This window comes from Genypterus blacodes, unplaced genomic scaffold (genome assembly GCF_046128005.1).
Source record: "Genypterus blacodes isolate CSIRO-AG114 ecotype Tasmania unplaced genomic scaffold, CSIRO-AGI_Gbla_v1 ptg000110l_1, whole genome shotgun sequence".
Taxonomy (NCBI): domain Eukaryota; kingdom Metazoa; phylum Chordata; class Actinopteri; order Ophidiiformes; family Ophidiidae; genus Genypterus; species Genypterus blacodes.
The window spans coordinates 749,061-765,666 of record NW_027466914.1 but is presented as its reverse complement, the minus strand read 5'-3'; the positions used below and the strand labels follow the sequence as shown (position 1 = coordinate 765,666).

Sequence of the window (16,606 nt, the reverse complement as noted above, 5' to 3'; positions counted from 1 at the left end):
AAATCTTCAGTTTATTAGTTGCATAATACAAATAAGTGTTGCACCTGTCTTACAATTCGCCATACATGACATCATCTGCTTCACTTCTGTCTCATCTATGGTGAATAAAAGCAAACTAGCATGGATCAGTGAATAAGTGACTTAGTTTGCTCTCATCTCTCGTGCTTAAACACTCATACAGTACCTGACAGTAAAAACTAGAATAAAAAAATCAAAGAGCTGGACTTTCATTTCAAACTTAGGCAGAATCTTCCATCCATCACAGAATTGGCTCTCACTGGATCCTCACAGCTCTACAGTTTGGGATCTCAGTGGGATTGTCTTGTACACGGCATCATGGCATCATCACCTCGTCTTCAGAAAGGATGTTAAACTCTAACTGCTTTAACTTTACACATTATGAAATGAGTAGCTGCTGGTTAACTACCCAGTTCGAACATGTGCAGGTGCTGATGTGTACATTTAGGCACCGCAGCCCAGCAGCAGCAGTCGGTTCCATGAACTACCGGTTTCCCCCGTATTTGGAGGTCCAGTCCACTCTGCCGTGGACGGGCTGCACGGCCGGAGCTCTGTTCAGGAGATTCCCGGAGGTTTTTCCCAGAGCGGAGAAGCTGCTGCCTTTCATCTGCGTCCGGTCTCCCCTCCTCTTCCAGCCCTCGAAATCTGGAGGAACGCAACCACAGCTGAGTCAATCTGTCTGCTCTGAACCTGCATCTCAATGATGAAGTGGTCTTCTTTTATGATTTAAAAAGAGAAAGATGATCAAAGCAGAGACACAGACACAGACTTTACCTTCATTACTTTCACTTAAAGAAGAGTTGGATGAGGGTTTGGCCTTTGCAGACTTAGATTTGCCCTTTTTATTATCAGGAGAAGAAGAAAGATTGACTAAAAGAGCGAAGAAAGAAGAGAAGTGCAGATCCAGTTAGTTTGGATTCGAGTTTGGATGGAAACACAAGTGAGAAACTAGAACAGTGACAAACAGGAAGTAGAAGTTAGATTTGAGGTTTAATGCAGTCGTAGATTTACTCCTCTGGCTTCCCGTTGAGGGAATAGAACCGTTAGAACCTTACTTGTGTGTTGAGCAGCCAAGGGGGCGAGCTGGATCCTCTGTCCCACTGAGCCCACCTCTTTCTTTTGGACTGAAGGGATGTAACCGCTGGAGAGGTTGTACTTGGTGCTCACAAAGTTCCCTGGAGAAACAAACATAGGAATCAAGACGACGCCACGCCTGGTGTTTGTTCTCGCACATTCCTAACTGACGCCAATTACTGTATTTGCGTGCACACGTGTGAAGCGCCTCCTTCGTATGCAACAGCTACTGAAGATCCAAACAGATGCATGACTAAGAGCGAGTGATTGAAGTCATTCAACTTAGCGAGAGACACCATCGATCTGCTTGAGCAGCACTCACAGATGGTTATCAGTATAATTAGTCAAATACCTCATTGTTCCCTTATGAAGACATTGTGCTTCTAGTGCAATTTAGCAACTGGAGGTCTTAGTTCTCGGGGCTGAAGTGTGTATTTGGACCCTGGTCTCCTGCAGAGGCTTAACCAGCTGGAGCCTTTCACATGTTAAGTTGTTGGCTCAATACCTGAGGAGCGTCAGCTGCTACTCTGGTTGTTAGTTTATCTCCTTTTACCCCGGAGCTATTGGAGTGGCAGTTAACAACGAGGTTTGTTCAAAGTTATTTTACATGAGTGACTAGGAGTGCACTCATTAGAGCAAACACACACATGCATACCCCCGCCGAGGCCAAACAAGCCCTATTCTAACTGGAACTGGATAAAGAGGTTTATAAGCAAAAGGCAGTTTGTGTGTAGAAATCTCATTAAAATACCTTTGGAGAGATCGAGTTTCTCCAGTATTCTTTCTTTAACAACGGCTTTCTCTGATGGGCTATCTGCAGAGTTTGAGGTGTTTTCTTCTTGTGTCGGCAAAGAGTAGAGTTGAAGGAGAAATGCGTGCAGACGGAGGGAGAGAAGAGGGAGAAAAATAGAAAATGAAGGTGGAAAATACTGTATGACAGAGGAGACGGACTCATAAGGAACGTGCAGCAGCATAAGCGACGACATCGCCGCCTCAACTCAGCCGTTCAGAGGTGAAGAAGGAGAAGAGAAGAACAGATATGAGAGCAGAACCATAACAAACATACTGTAGGTGTGTGTGTCTGTGTGTATGTGTGTGTGTGTGTGTGTGAGTCGGGGGTGGGATAAGTGCAGTGGGGGGGCGGGGGTGGTTTCAGTTGGGGGCCATTTACAGAACACTTGATCTTACACCAACCAGCCTTAAATCTCATGAATAAGCAATGCGGGAGCAGCCGAGAGAGAGAAGACGAAGAAGAGAGGGAATGCTTGGAGCTCGGCAGGGACCCGTATTGTGTGTCTGTGTACATGACAAATGAATGAAAGAGCTCTCTGAGCTCTAAAGCCGCAGACGCCTGGGCCCGCTCCTAACGCGGCTTTGTCCACGGCCCCGTAACTACCGATCAGCCAGACTGAGACATTAGCAGCATCATTAGCATTTAGGGCCGTCGTGTCACATCAGACGACAGTGTCAAGTTATGTAACAGAAGGTGACAGTGACAGTCGCCAGGTTTCCAAGCCGGACTAATTATTGATGTTATCAAAGCTCGGCCCCCTTTCTCATCCTGGTGTTTACATCGTGTTTGAGTTCTGTTTTTGTCTTTGGATAGAATCTTCCTGCAGTACTTCCTGTTCAAATCTCAGCGTGAAGCATCTGTGCTCACCTGCGTTGGCTCTGCCGACAGATAATCCTCCGATAGGTGCAAGAGGTTTATTTATAGTGTTGGAGGAGTTCTCCCACAGGTCCCGCAGCGTCATGCCGCTCAGCTCCTTATCTGCTGAGTTGGACTGGTTCTTGCCAATTAATCCTTACAGCAACAGAAATGAGGACACGAGAAACAGAAACAGCGCCGGATAAGAACTCTGTTTTTCAGCGAGTGAATGCAGTTTATGGTTGATTTGACATAATGAGAGAACGGGCCTTGTGTGTGCGTGTGTTATTGTTATAATTGAAGCTCAGGTCAGCTGGTGGAGGTACCTGGCAGGTATCGTGACTGGCTGAGGTAATGCTGCCGTGCTGCAGATCCGGGGAGACTGGAGTCCATTTGGCCCACTTTGACATTGCTGGGGAGTTTGGTAACTGCGCTGAAGGAGTAGAGAGGCTTCTGCCCTTTGCATCTGGAAAAGTGTGAAAAGAGTGTCACATTTATACACACACACTCACACACACACAGTGACTCTGAGGGAGGGTTGAGCAGAACTACTTGCATAACCTACCAGTGAAAACGATATCGGATGCGTTGGACAGCTAATCTCTCCCCAAACTTTTGCATATTGACGATCGTTTACACAAAAAAGTATGTAAAGCGATGCAAAGTTGTGTGTCGAATCTGAACATTTGGTAAAATCGCTAACATGCTTGTGCTGAGACGTGAGAGGCCTTACTGTAGGCGGTGCTCCTTTGGGCCCCTCTCCTCCTCTGCAACCCCCAGGCTCGGCTTCTTGGAGTTGGAGGCGGCGGTTTCCGAGGGGTCGGATTCCTCCCAGCTGTCAGTGGTCTTGGCCACCGTCTGGCCCCAGCGACGGCGGCCGCTCTTCAGCGCACCCATCCCGCCGCCGCCGCCAACGCTGTTCTCACTGCCAAGCGACACCGGCTTCTGTAAAGGGAGGCGAGGGAGCAAGTTTGGAGTTTGAAATATTAAAATGTGTTTTTGCAACTTAACTCCCTTGTCCTATAACTTGTACTTCTCAACTGCAGAGGCCAACATAACTCCTTGGATAGCCTATATATTTTCATAACCTTGGCTCTGTCTATACAAATAAAAGGCTGTGATTGGTGTAAAGATGCTTACTGTGTGGTTGACGACCCCTGGTTTGCCCTCAGCTTGGGGCAGGGGGATCTGCTGAAGAGGCTGCTGCTGCTGCTGCTGCTGCTGGTTGTTGACTCTGGAGGGGGATGTGGAGTCTTTGGACTCAGAGGAGGACTGCTGGGGATCTGACTTGTGATCGGAGGCCTGATTCTGAGCCGGGGGCCTGGCCTGGACCTTCCTGATGTCCTGGCTCTGAGGACGTGGCCCTAAAATCTGGCCTACCTGGTAGTACGGGTATCGCAGGGCCTAGAAACACAGCACAGAGACGAGAAAACAAAGGGGAGGAGGAGGATTTCATCAACCGCTTGGACGTAACAAAAGCAGAGTTGAGAAATGTTTACTCCTAACGTATACAACAAAAGTGAAGCGGAACTGTTCCCTGAAATTAGGGTAAAATTAGTTGTGCATCCTAATAGAACAGAAGCACCTGGGGCCCTTGTAAGCAGAGGATGGAAAAGCTGTGTAATTCCCACTGGAGAGGCGTTTTCCTACTCAGAGCCCACAGAGTCATTTAGCGGTCTCACTGGAGTGGAAATTATGTTTAACTATGAAAGGGCTAATGGTCCTGTGATGATCGGGCTTGCATGCGGCTGCGGTAAAACGCCAGGCAGGGGGTCCCAAAGTGGAATTCTACATCATCCATCCTTGCTGGTCTGGCCTACCTGGACAGCTGTGGGTCTCTTTTTGGGGTCCCACTGCAGGAGGTCCCTCATCAGGACGATCGCTTCGTTGCTGGCGTTGGGGATCAGGGTCTTCAGGTGGGTCGGCACACATTGGGGGAAGCGAAAGTTCATGGCTGAGGCCAGCTGGTAGCCCTCCGGCCAGTCCGACTAACAGAGGACACAGATTCAGAGGTTTGTATTGAATTCAGAGATTGAGACAAATTCTTTATTTCACTTCATAAAGACACAAAAACCTAAAGTATGAGTGTTAGAGGAAGCAGTTAAGTATAATACTGAGGACTTTGTGTTGTTTTGCCATGTACAGTACAGGACATGTGGGCTTTGTTAAGGAGAAACCCAACACCAGCTGAACCCACCCAGCAGGTATCCAGCCTCTAATGTAATTACACTCATACAATAGAGCCTAAAACATTCATAAGCCTCCACAAAACTCTTTTTACTTTCCTCTATTTTCATGACCCACACACCATCTGCCCCTGCCACACAAACCCCACAACAGATAGATACTGTAAAGAACATATAAGGGGTAATTAGACATTTCTCTCTGACTCTCTCCTCTGTGCCTCACCTTCTTGACGGTGCCCAGGACTTGGCAGATTTTAAAGATCTCGTCCACTTCACTGTTCCCAGGGAAAAGCGGCCTGAGTGTGTAGAGCTCGGCCATGATGCAGCCCACAGCCCACAGGTCGATGGGAGAGCTGTAAAGAGACGACCTGAGGAGGACCTCTGGAGCTCGGTACCTGGGGAGAGAACGCACAAGCCTAAACACACGGCTTGAAAACACACACATGGCTAAAACACAGATCTATTTCTATGCGACGGATTCTACACGATGTCTAGAAAGGACTCTCACCATCTGGTTGATACATAGTCTGTGTAGGGAGGTTTGGAGCGGATCTCTCTCGCCAGGCCAAAATCTGCTATTTTAACCAGCTCTGGACCCATGCACAAGAGATTCTCTGGTTTCATGTCCCGGTGGAAGAAACCTGGAAGGGAAGGAGTCACATTAAAGTTGTCTCTCAAGTTCTGACGCCAGACGATCTCACATATGTTCAAGTACAACTGTTCTGCAAGAGGCATAATTTACACATGACACTATACATGCAATGGGTAGTCTGAGTATAAATACAACAATTATGAATGCGAGGTGAAAGGTCATGCTACAGGTAAAGAATGAGGTAAAGCCTCTTACCATGCTTGTGCACAAAAGCCAACCCAGAAAGCACCTGAAACATCATGTTCCTAATTTCCTTCTCTGAGAACATCTTATTCTCTCTGGCAGCAGGCCAAAGGGGAGGAGAAGAGAGGGAATGGAAAGAGGGAGGAGAAGGAGAAGGAGAAGGAGGGTAAAACAGAAATAAAGTTAGAGTTAAGAGAGGAAGAGCCCAGAAGAACAACCGCAGTCCTGCTGGATGTGTGGATCCACAGATTTGTCTCTGATTAAAGCCTTCTATTGATCATTTCATCCTGATCCAATACATCCACATCTGATTGAATTGATTCAGAGGTATCCACACATCCATCCCCCCATAGCAACTATGAGCAGAGGTAGAAGAGGCTGTTGGAAAGGAAATGTTAGGGAGGGTTTCAAACTACAAGATTCCATTGCATCTTGCAGCGTGTAACCTCTCTCGGTTGGAAGGCGAAGGTGAAGGGAACGCGGTGCACCTACCATGTTTGTGAATAAATGACAGGCCTTGTAAAATCTGAAAGCTTATGTTTCTTATCACTGACTCGGGGAACAACTTTCTTCTGAAAACATAAAATTGATAGAAGTCTCATAAGCATCTTGTCCGTCAGTAAAATGACCGGAAATCAAGGAACACACATGTAAACACACATTATACATTATGTAATCATTTGTGTTAAACGCTGGTAGTTTCCTCCACTTCTATCTTTTTTTAATCTCTCCTTTACATTGTGTGCTGGTGTGACGGACACAAGCGGTATGTACGCTCACCCAACATTTGGCACATCTCAGTTTGTGTACTGACAAAGGTTAAATGCAGGAGTAATTAACATGAATAAAGAATGAATTCCATGCTGGTGTGTCGGTATCACGGCTCAGTTGCATAGTTCATGACATACCTAAATGAAACGGGGCGATCATACCTGGGTGTGTGTCTTTTCACGCACCATTAGAAAGCTAAATTGGGGCTAATGTGAGTAATTAACGACAGGAAATTATGTCAAATGTAAGGATCTCCACTCTTACCTGTCTTTCATCAGCTGGTAGAGATTCTCCTTCATGTACTCAAACACAAAGTAGAGGTGGTCGTTCTCTCTGATCACCTCTTTCAGCTTCACCACATTGGCGTGGCTCAGCTTCTTCAGCGACTGGATCATGGGAAAAGCCAGAAGTATTATTTACCTATTTACCATCAAAGAGCTTTAAAGGCACATTTCCAAACGCATCCTTACCTTCACTTCTCTTAGGTTCATACATTCATCCCACGAATAAAACTTCCTCTTCATCCTGTGGACGGCACACAATACACACATCAGACATACAAAACATCACATTTGCAGGACATCACATCTATATTACTCTTAGACACACACACACACACACACACGATGATGAATTACTTAGAAGAAATGTAAACAGATATTAGGCTTTACTCGCTAATTTATGTTCCGACAGATCTTGATGCGAGCTGCCCGTGTCATTGGACACACAAGCGTCACCCACACCCACACTGGCTCATGGCGCACGTGTGTGAAAGTGACTCCTCTGGCCAGCGCTCCCTCTCGCCGTACCTGCGTTATGTAAGCGTTACAGAACGTGCAGATATCTTTGCTCGTCACTGGGCTCCTGCCAGCCTGGGCCGTCCCATTCCGCACTGTCAGCAACCTGACACAGGCCTGTACTTTCACTGCCTTTCACCGTCACCGCGCGTATTGTCTTGCATGGTAACCAACTTATCAACCAGTGGAAGCATCTCCCATCACCTCATCCATTATTGAACCCTGCTGCCATGCTCAAACAAAGACATGTAAACTAGTTTGTTTGCCTTGGTGATTGAAGGATACCTGACCTGAAATGATTTAGTGACACTTTGCTTAATTTCCAGCATCAACCGCGACATGATTGTTTCTAAAGCACCTCTGCTGTTTGTTTGTGGGGAAAACCATGCATTGTATAAACGTATCCTATGTACATTGTGGTTAATTCTGTGTTCTGACCTTTTAGGTGTTTCCTCCTGAGACCCTGTATCCTCACATGGGGACATAACATGTTTCCTTCACCTTATACATATACATACAAATTATACATAAATGTGCTGAACTTAAACCCGTTGTCCTCATATCTGGACATGTTTCACTGCTCCCTAGTGTTAGAGAAATCAAACATGCAAACAAAATATCGGTCTGGGTCTCAGGAGGTTCAAGGGTTCAGGTTGTGGGTTCGACAATTGATCCATTAATGAATGAATTAAGACAACAAATACATGAATCTACATCTATATATTTCTGAGAGCAAGTTTCACAAATTCGGTCATGATTCAGGTCCTCACCTCTTGATAGCCACCAGTTCTCCAGAGTCGTTGCTCCGCCCCATCACCACACTGCCATAGGTGCCGTCACCAAGCTGCTTCATGGTGGTGTAGCGATTCATCATCTCTCTTAAGACGGTTTCATCAGGGTACTAACTTTCCTTATGGCTGAAATCAGATTCATTCATTGATGAAATGTTCAGCTCCTGCTTTGCTGGTGAATTGTCCTTTTCCAGCAGGCTCCTCTCAGAAAAGAGCTTCACCGTTCTTTCCCAGGATGGAGGACGCTAAGTTGGTCAATATGTCAAACTGCTCCTGAAATCCTGCAGCGTAAACCCATCCTGCAGTTACTCCACTCTTAGTAAAGGCTGGATCCAGTTAATGCAGATCAGTCAGCAGCTGGGGATGTCCCTTTCAAACCTTCAGTAACCAAGAAATGAACATTATCAGTCACAAACACAGACATGACAGGTAAAGACAGAGCCTGAACTGACAGTTTTTAGGGATCTGAGGACAAAGAAAACTAGCAACGCTTCGTTTGTTCCTTTGTGAATGAGAGCTGAAGAGGATTAGTTGTGTGTGCTGCTTGTAAGACGCTCCAACATGGCGTCCCAAAGGGGATGACATAGCCAGCTCTTGGCAGATTAGGCCAACAGGGATGTAAATAGGATGTTACATCATTGCAATGCTTACTGGCATCCACTAGCCTCCACGAGCTCTCTGCCTGGCAGGAGGACTTCAATTATTTACTGTATGTTTAGCCAAGTCTCCCCTCTTAACCTGGAGGCAAAAAGGATAGATATCATCTTGTGACAGCTGACATGTCTTCCCCTCAAGGAGGAAACTGCAAAGTGCTCGATTTGAGATTGTAGCCTACTGCTCTATATCAACACAAATATGTGACACTGGATCATACACACACTCTGTGCCTGCTTTGCATGGTCCTCATGTCTCATCTCACATATTATTCCAGTAGTTTCTCCTGTCTCCCTGACCTTGTAAACCTGTTTATCCCTTTGCACACAGAGGATTCCTGTTGGAGTGCCACCTACGTGTTCACTGCACCCAAAATTATATATCAGGATTCTCCACCAGTGGGGCATAAATCAAGCAATAAACGTACATTGAAATTGAGTGAAGGCTCGTAGCCAAGTTGAACCCCTGCTCTTTCACACTGACCTGCTTTAGGGCAAAGGAATACACTCCTCTGAGAGCTCTGTCCAGCTAAACTACATGGGATCTGTGTTTTTTAATTTTAATGAACCATGCAGGAGCAGAATCTCAAAATTAGATTCTTACTCTGTGACTCATGATCCATGACGAGCTAGTGAGTCATTTTTCCCATGAATGATATGCAAATGAATCATGTTCAGGTTTCAAACTCATTTGGTCCACATCACTCTAAAGCTACACTATTCTGTTATTTTCCAATTCATAATCGATTATCCTTTGATTGTTTTCTTTTACAATGCGTGTTTAATATCCAGAATCCAGACAGCCTATGACAACACCACGTACTGTATAGAGAGGACAGCACTCAGGTAACACGTATGGCATCTGTTGTAGAGGGATTTAAAGGGAATTAAGATGCGGCCAAGCCAGATGACATTAAGAAGCTATTCAAGGTCAATTATACTAAAAGCACACGTGCAACCTGGCAGCAGAAAAAAATAAACATTAATTAAGGTCTCTATACTATTCTCATTCCTCAGAGTGGTACAGTATTCAGATTCAGATTTGTTAATGTACATATACTACAATATTTAATCCGTGTATAATCTGTACATGGAGTTTGTAACATGTCAATTGATTGGACTCTTTACTCTCATCTTTCCCTGACATTCAGTGATTTGATAGTTATTATATTGTAGCCTGCACTCGATTGTACTTCAAGCTGTTTGTTCTTCTCTTAATAAATCATCAAGCTTTGACTCTTAGTAAAATATTGACTTCTAAAACATGATACAAGATATTTTTAAGTTCAAATAAATGCCTTTGGACTCTGAAGTCCACCTATTAGTAAGAACCTCACATTTACCTGCAGCGGTTTGCTCATTTAAGCTTCAATATTATACAAGAAGTTTAAAAATAACTTACTAGGGAAATTAGGATATCAGAAAAGGTGACAACAGACACGAAAGGAGACATTTGTTGTTGACATCTCAGCTTTGGCGATACACTTCCTCCTCCTCCTCTTTCTCTCCTTATCTCAAACTCACCGTTTCAGGCTGTAGCTTCTCTCCTCTGCTGCTCTCTGCACCTGCCGATAACTTCAGCTTCTGTAGGTCAAATTCAAGACGCAGTTCAGTTCATGTCTGTGGCGATAGGGTCCGTGTCTGTGTGTGTGTGTGTGTGTGTGTGTGTGTGTGCGTGTGTGTGTGTATGTCTGAGCGTGTGTGTGTATTTGTGTATGTGTGGGCGATTCTCTCCATGGAAACAGACAAACGCGACGTCTGAGCCGCTACAGCGCGGTGTATCATGGGATTTGTTGTTTTTTCGTGAGACGAAACAACGGGGATGGTCAACTCCATCAGGAGACTTTAAATACTGGATGGACTCGTTAACTTCTTAAAATTAGGCTTATTTTATTTATTCTGTTTTGTTGTGTTTCGTAATAGCAAAATCCTCCTGGTAAATGTGCGTTTCTTAAAGTTAGACGACACAGTTTTTCAACCCAAACTATTATCAACAACAAAACAAATTATGGTTTCTTACAAAATTACGATCAATTAGCAAATTGTCACGCGATTAATGTAACTGTCATGACCGGAAATGGAGAGAGCAAGCGCTCTCCTTTACCACCTCGCCGGATGCAGTTGACGTTCTATCCAATCACCACTAGATGGCGACACAAGACTACGATTCAGACACACTGTGTAAAACGCCTAAGTGCTCATTTGAAACTTTAGATTTTTGACTTTAACTTTAGATCACATTTCGGGAATGAAAATGTTAATAATTATAGAAGAGAGAAGCACAGAATAGAGTACAATAGAATATGGTGTCTACGCAGTACACACACAGGTTACAAACGTATGCTGAGTGTGTGTGTGTTTGTGGGGAGGGGGGGGGGGGTAACGAGTGGAATCCCACTTTAAGAGGATTATCACGGCCGTTAGCTGTTGCCGCTCCTATCTACGGTCTCCCGGTTGCATCCTTATTTGGAAAATACAAATATACCTGCGCACCGCGATGCCATGCAAGCCCGGAATGCTGTGGAGGAAACCGGCGTCACTATCGAGCTGCAGTTAGATTCCCTCGCAAGCGGTGGATGCTTCGCGTCTGACAAACTGACAAAATGATCTCCGGTAACTGTAGCCTGGCGGGACCGGGAATGCGTCACCGAGAATGCAGCAAAGAGCGGTTTCTTGAGTAGCTGCTGGGGCTGTTGGTGACATGAAGACGCGACCTGCGGGCATCGGCAGCGTTCATGCCGACTGGATGGGTTCGCTGCCCGCCAAACTAAGTGTCATGCCCCTCAAACACCTTGCGGTGCCAGGTGAGCCTGACGTGCGTGAGGATGAGAGCAGTTAAGACCTTCGAAGAGTCAGAAATCCGAAAGAGAATGACTCACTATTATCTCACTACTATCACTATTGTTTTTAAGATAGACAAGACAGAGGAGGTATAAATTTATCTTCTCAGCAAAGGGGAACCTCCCAATGAAATTAGGGCTACAGTGCCTTGCTCCAAAGCACCTCGGCAGCAGGTAACGCCAGGTTCATGGTGTTGCAGCCTCAGTCTGAATTCTTCTACACCAAACTTCTACTACATCTCCTCTTCCTCACCATCCTCATCCTCTCTTCCAGGTTCCCATGATTCCTTTACCTTCTGGGTGGACATTGAGGCTCCTGTGGGTCCTGATCAGAAGGTTTACGTCAAATACCTGGCCACCGTCTTCAGCCAAGTAGCCAAGAAGGTCATGGTGAAGTGGTCCATGACCCAGGTACATCTGATGGATTAGGGACACTAGTACTTCAATGTTGCATTACAATAATTGGCCATCTGTTGAGTTATAGCTTCTCATACGATGATGACACGTAGAAATGACTTTGTTCCCTCCAAACTCAGCTGATTTACAGTCGTAAAGCACAAAAGGCATCAATTGTGTGTCACTGGATGACCTTGGTTTTCCCCTCCGCTGTGGTATTTTTGCATATTTCTGTGAACTCTTCCTCCCAGAACCTGACATTTAAGGAGCAGCTGGATGCAGGAATTCGCTATTTTGACCTCAGAGTCTCCTCCAAACCCAGCCAGCCTGGAAAGGAGATCTACTTCATCCACGGCCTGTTTGGACACAAGGTGGTCAGAAATTATGCATTGACCCTTTGGGTGCTTCAGAGTTGTTTCATACTTTGTCTTCTAGCCTTCTTAAGCGCCACATCAGATTCTTATTAAAAGTAGTTTTAAATCAAGTCTTAAAATATCTTCCTGTCTGTCTCAAGGTGAGGGACGGTCTGGTACAAATCAACTCCTTCCTGGACAGACACAGCAAAGAGGTGAGAGACGTCAATTTTGAAGCACGATATGAAACATCTGATCACAGACGAACTGATCATAATGTTTGATCCATTCTTGAGGTGGTCTTCCTGGATTTCAACCATCACTACGCCATGGAGGCGGAGCACCACGTGTATCTCATCAGCATGCTGCAGGAGGTGTTTGGCAGGAAGCTTTGTCACAACTGCACTGTGGAGAGCGTCACCCTGGATTACCTCTGGGAGAAGAAATACCAGGTGAGGTGGGAATCTGCTGATTGTTTGCATTTATTTTTGTATTTATATTCAGAGGACATGAATAGGTGATGAAGAAGCAGCAGCAAGAAGGTGTGTGTAGAATACTGCAGAGCCTAGTTGCACTCTACTATGACATTAGTGTGTGTGTGTGTGTGTGTGCGTGTGCGTGTGTGTGTGTGAGCTGTGGACAGGTAATCCCCGTTGCACGTGACTCTCCTGCAGAGGTATTAGTAGTGAAGGTCATCCCATTAACACTCATTCCAGCACCCAGTCACCTTTCCCCTACTCTGTCTTTCATCTTTATCTCTTCCTCATTGTCTCTTTCTCTCTGTCTTCATGTCAACTGCATGCAAGGATGTGTATGATTGCATCATAATAGAGACAATCCTTGAACTTTTGTTGAATATTTCCTTTTATATGTTTATGTTTTCTGTACTGGGTGTGTTTCTGTAGTATCGTCTCACCTGAACTCAACCCATCAGCATCTTTCCCTCCTTTTCCATCCACAGGTAATAGTTTTCTACCATCACCCTTCATCTCATGGCTGCCCTGTTATGTGGCCCGGAAATAAGATCCCTGCACCCTGGGCCAACACCACCCGACCCACCAAACTCACACAGGTCAGAACTTCAATGAATTCAGGTGCCGTTTTGAATCTACCTATCGATCTAAACGTGTATATTTCTGTTCTGCTGTCTAGTTCCTGGACACCACACTGAAAGAAAGAGCCAAGCAGGGTGCCTTCCATGTGTCCCAAGCCATCCTCACCCCCAAAGTCAACACTGTGGCCAAGGGCCTCGTTTGGGGGCTACGGAGCTACCTGGTGGAAAGGTTAGTGCTTTGTTGTGAGATTGTGAAATGTGGCCAGTAGAGGGCGGTATAGCATACGCTGCTAAAAACACACCTTGGGTCTTTTGTGCTTCAAAAAAGAAAGGTGAGAAATTACATTAGAGGTCTTAACAGAGCTTCAGATTAAGAAAAAGTCAAAAGCAATTGTGTGAAAAAAGTAGTAAACGTAATGTGATAAGAGTGTGTTGTTAATTTGGGATCAGCTAAAAAATAAACCTATATCTTAATGTAAACTGTCGAGAAATGCATCCCTCTGTCAGATAAGACTGCGGATATCCTTCATACCCACTCACTTGTTCAATCTAACAGAATCAGCTGATGCTTGGAGTGTAAAACTCCTGAACGGACGTTGAGGGCGAGACAGGAGGCGGCCTACTTTTGTACATCCGAGGAAATGGGGAACGTTTATCACAACTGGGCAAACAGTCAGACTTCCTCGTTTTGTTCTGCTGGCTGTTGGCTGAAACGTGGAGAATTTAATGCTGTTTGAACTTATATGGCAGCTCATGGGTCATGGAGTGTGTGTGTGTGTGAGTGTGTGCTTGTGCGTGTGTGTGCATGATGAGAATCAAAACAGAAAGTGTTTGAAAGCAAAGCAAGGATTCCGAGACAATAGTGGCAGAGTGATCTCTCTCTGACAGACGGACACAAACATCAGGCTGTTTTCTGCAAGTTCATCTGTTCATGTTTCAGTACATTTGGTGGACAAATGGGCATTCAGCTGCAGAATAACTGATTAGAGTTTGGCAACAATGGAGTTTCCGGATTTCTGCCATCAAATCAATCAATTAGAGCTTTGATTTTAAAACCTATCAATGTGATCACAGGGTCAGGAAAAGGAAACAACTCAACCTGCCATTGGTCACTCTGATCTGATCCCTGTGTTGTTATTGTGACTCTGTGACTCAGGAACCTGCCGTCCATCATGTCATGGGTGGAGGCCCAGAGGCCGGGGAGGGACGGGGTTAACATCGTCACCTCTGACTTTGTGGACCTCACCGATTTCGCCAACATCGTCATCAAGCTCAACAACCTGCTGCTGACTGAACACGACCGCAGACCAACGTGACGCACGCTCGCACCACAAGGCAAAGGTGTGCTGACAAAGAGAGTGTGTGTGTGATGCTCCTGCCATTGTTGGATTAGAGCGGTGACATAATGCTCACGTCTCGGAGAAATCTATGAAAAATAACTTTAAAATTATAATATATGGCATTTAAACTTTTCATAACATTATTAAGCTGGCAGGGGTTTCACTCTCTTGCTCAAGGGCACTTCAGTAGTGGGCGTGGCTGTGATATACGACAGAAAATGGCGTCATCCCATCATTGAGATCCCACGAGAAAGCTTTTTATAACTCATCATCGACAGAGCGACTTATTTTTTACCCTCAGTGTGAACAAAACATGTCACACTGCAGCCCTGTGTGATTGACTGCCTTTCCATTTGGAGGACAACTTGATAAACATCTCATCGTCACCACGAGAAGTCAGCTGGAGTCTAGGTGGATTCACAGTTACGTGCGACCTGGACGACGCTCCTGTGATCCTGGATTTACTGTTTGCGGTTTCAACATCTCAGATGCATCAAAGCTATTTTTGGATTCGCTGTTTACTGACATTACTTGCCATGCTCTTCTGTTTAGCTTATTCTAGTTGCTGATCACATCTTGTTATTCGCAACTGTAGGCTATTATTAAAGGATTTTGTATTGTATGAAGAGACAATTGTGCTCTGAAATTACAAAATAAATAGAATTAACCCTTTTACCTTCATTGTTACTACCTGATCTACTTCAAAGTGTGCCTGGAAAGCAGTAAATGGTTAAAATAGAAGTAGGAAACCCCAGAGAAACTGTAAAAAAAGGAGTGAAACATATAAACATTGGGTTTTCGTGCTAAATTTACCGTTTTAGCTGTGCAGAAATGAGAGTGAAAAGCACAGGCTGCGTGTTTTTCCTCTTATTTTAAGCAGAGTCAGTTGTTGTGAAAGAGGAACCCACAGTGCCAACACACTCATTACTTATGGTTTAAGCTGTATACTTAAACAAGCCATGCAGACAATGACACCTTCAGGGGGCAAAAAGGCCGAGCGGAAGCCACTGATGTGAGAAGCCACAATTCCCATCGCACTCAAACGCAGCTGCAACTATTCTTATGTCAATACTTTAATTAGAGATGCAGAAAAAGATTCACATCCGATTCAATGTGTTAAGGGGGAACAAGGGGAGGAGGCCAAGTGTGATAAGAAGGCTTCATGTGGTGCTGTGTGTTTCTTCTTCTTCTGTTTTGGTCTTCATCTTCGTCCAGCAGTGAAAATATGTGGCGACTGAGTGTGTGTGCGTGTGTGTAGACTGTATTGCTGCGACAGTCTCCTTTCATTCCTGTGGTTTCAGGCGGGAAAGAGAGGAGAGAGGAGAGAGAAAGAGAGAAAGAAATTTGTTTGTTTTCCTTCAGCATCTGACAACAAAGTTCTCTAATCCCTCTTGTTTGTCTTCATCTCACTGTCGCTCGTGTGAAACTGTCATGTCCACACCATATTGTTGACACCGATGGATTTGGTCAGTATGATGTGCACACACACATACACACACACACAGAAGCACACAGGGCACTTTAATTGTAGAGCAATTACACATACCACTGCAGACAAGTGGGAGATGGAGAGCGAGATGCATTCCTCTGCTGCTTGCTTTGGTCCTCTCTCTCTCTCTCTCTCTCTCTCCCTCTCACTCCTTCTCTCCACGGTTCCATTCTTTCCCAGTAGGCTTCCCAGGTTTCAGAGGAGAAGATGACTCAAATCCAACAGCATTCTGTTTGTCACGTCTCAGGTCTCACAGTAAAGATTACCGTCTTATTCAGCTGGTCATAACTATGACACACACATTGCTCCCAAAACGACTTTGTAGTTGCCTTCTTACGCTGAGCTCACATTTGGACTCAGC

General features: G+C 45.1%; 2 protein-coding genes across 7 annotated transcripts; one reads left to right on the top strand and one right to left on the bottom strand.

Annotated features, from left to right (window-relative positions):
- Positions 1-10: 10 nt before the first annotated feature.
- On the bottom strand, positions 11-10,470 carry mak (male germ cell-associated kinase). Of its 6 annotated transcripts, none has more exons than XM_076161055.1 (16): positions 10,298-10,470; positions 8,100-8,498; positions 7,003-7,057; positions 6,797-6,918; positions 6,254-6,333; positions 5,435-5,567; positions 5,150-5,321; positions 4,561-4,728; positions 3,881-4,144; positions 3,474-3,685; positions 3,067-3,206; positions 2,753-2,896; positions 1,844-1,930; positions 1,074-1,193; positions 793-888; positions 11-663 (listed from the first exon to the last, which is right to left on the bottom strand). In XM_076161055.1, the coding sequence occupies exons 2-16, from the start codon at positions 8,201-8,203 to the stop codon at positions 503-505; spliced, it is 2,058 nt and encodes a 685-aa protein (XP_076017170.1). In that variant the 5' UTR covers positions 8,204-8,498; positions 10,298-10,470; the 3' UTR covers positions 11-502. The 6 variants fall into 6 exon arrangements, with proteins under 6 accessions (XP_076017170.1, XP_076017172.1, XP_076017171.1 ...); XM_076161057.1 differs by having other exon boundaries at positions 1,844-1,927; XM_076161056.1 differs by lacking the exon at positions 10,298-10,470 and adding an exon at positions 10,176-10,264.
- Positions 10,471-11,165: 695 nt separating this feature from the next.
- Positions 11,166-15,360, top strand: plcxd2 (phosphatidylinositol-specific phospholipase C, X domain containing 2). The gene is made up of 8 exons (XM_076161112.1): positions 11,166-11,577; positions 11,888-12,024; positions 12,261-12,380; positions 12,524-12,577; positions 12,659-12,814; positions 13,324-13,434; positions 13,515-13,645; positions 14,573-15,360. Exons 1-8 carry the CDS (start codon positions 11,475-11,477, stop codon positions 14,730-14,732), a joined length of 972 nt encoding a protein of 323 aa, XP_076017227.1. The 5' UTR covers positions 11,166-11,474; the 3' UTR covers positions 14,733-15,360.
- The last annotated feature ends 1,246 nt before the right edge of the window (positions 15,361-16,606 follow it).

What these genes read in the sequence shown, in the direction of transcription:
- plcxd2 (XM_076161112.1), top strand. Translation starts at nt 11,475, where the DNA reads ATGAAGACGCGACCTGCGGGCATCGGCAGCGTTCATGCCGACTGGATG. An exon ending in CAAACACCTTGCGGTGCCAG is followed by an intron (nt 11,578 to 11,887) that starts GTGAGCCTGACG and finishes CCTCTCTTCCAG; the next exon opens with GTTCCCATGATTCCTTTACC. An exon ending in TGAAGTGGTCCATGACCCAG is followed by an intron (nt 12,025 to 12,260) that starts GTACATCTGATG and finishes TCTTCCTCCCAG; the next exon opens with AACCTGACATTTAAGGAGCA.
- mak (XM_076161055.1), bottom strand. Translation starts at nt 8,203, where the DNA reads ATGATGAATCGCTACACCACCATGAAGCAGCTTGGTGACGGCACCTAT. An exon ending in GACTATGTATCAACCAGATG is followed by an intron (nt 5,322 to 5,434) that starts GTGAGAGTCCTT and finishes TTCTCTCCCCAG; the next exon opens with GTACCGAGCTCCAGAGGTCC. An exon ending in AGAGACCCACAGCTGTCCAG is followed by an intron (nt 4,145 to 4,560) that starts GTAGGCCAGACC and finishes CTGTGTTTCTAG; the next exon opens with GCCCTGCGATACCCGTACTA.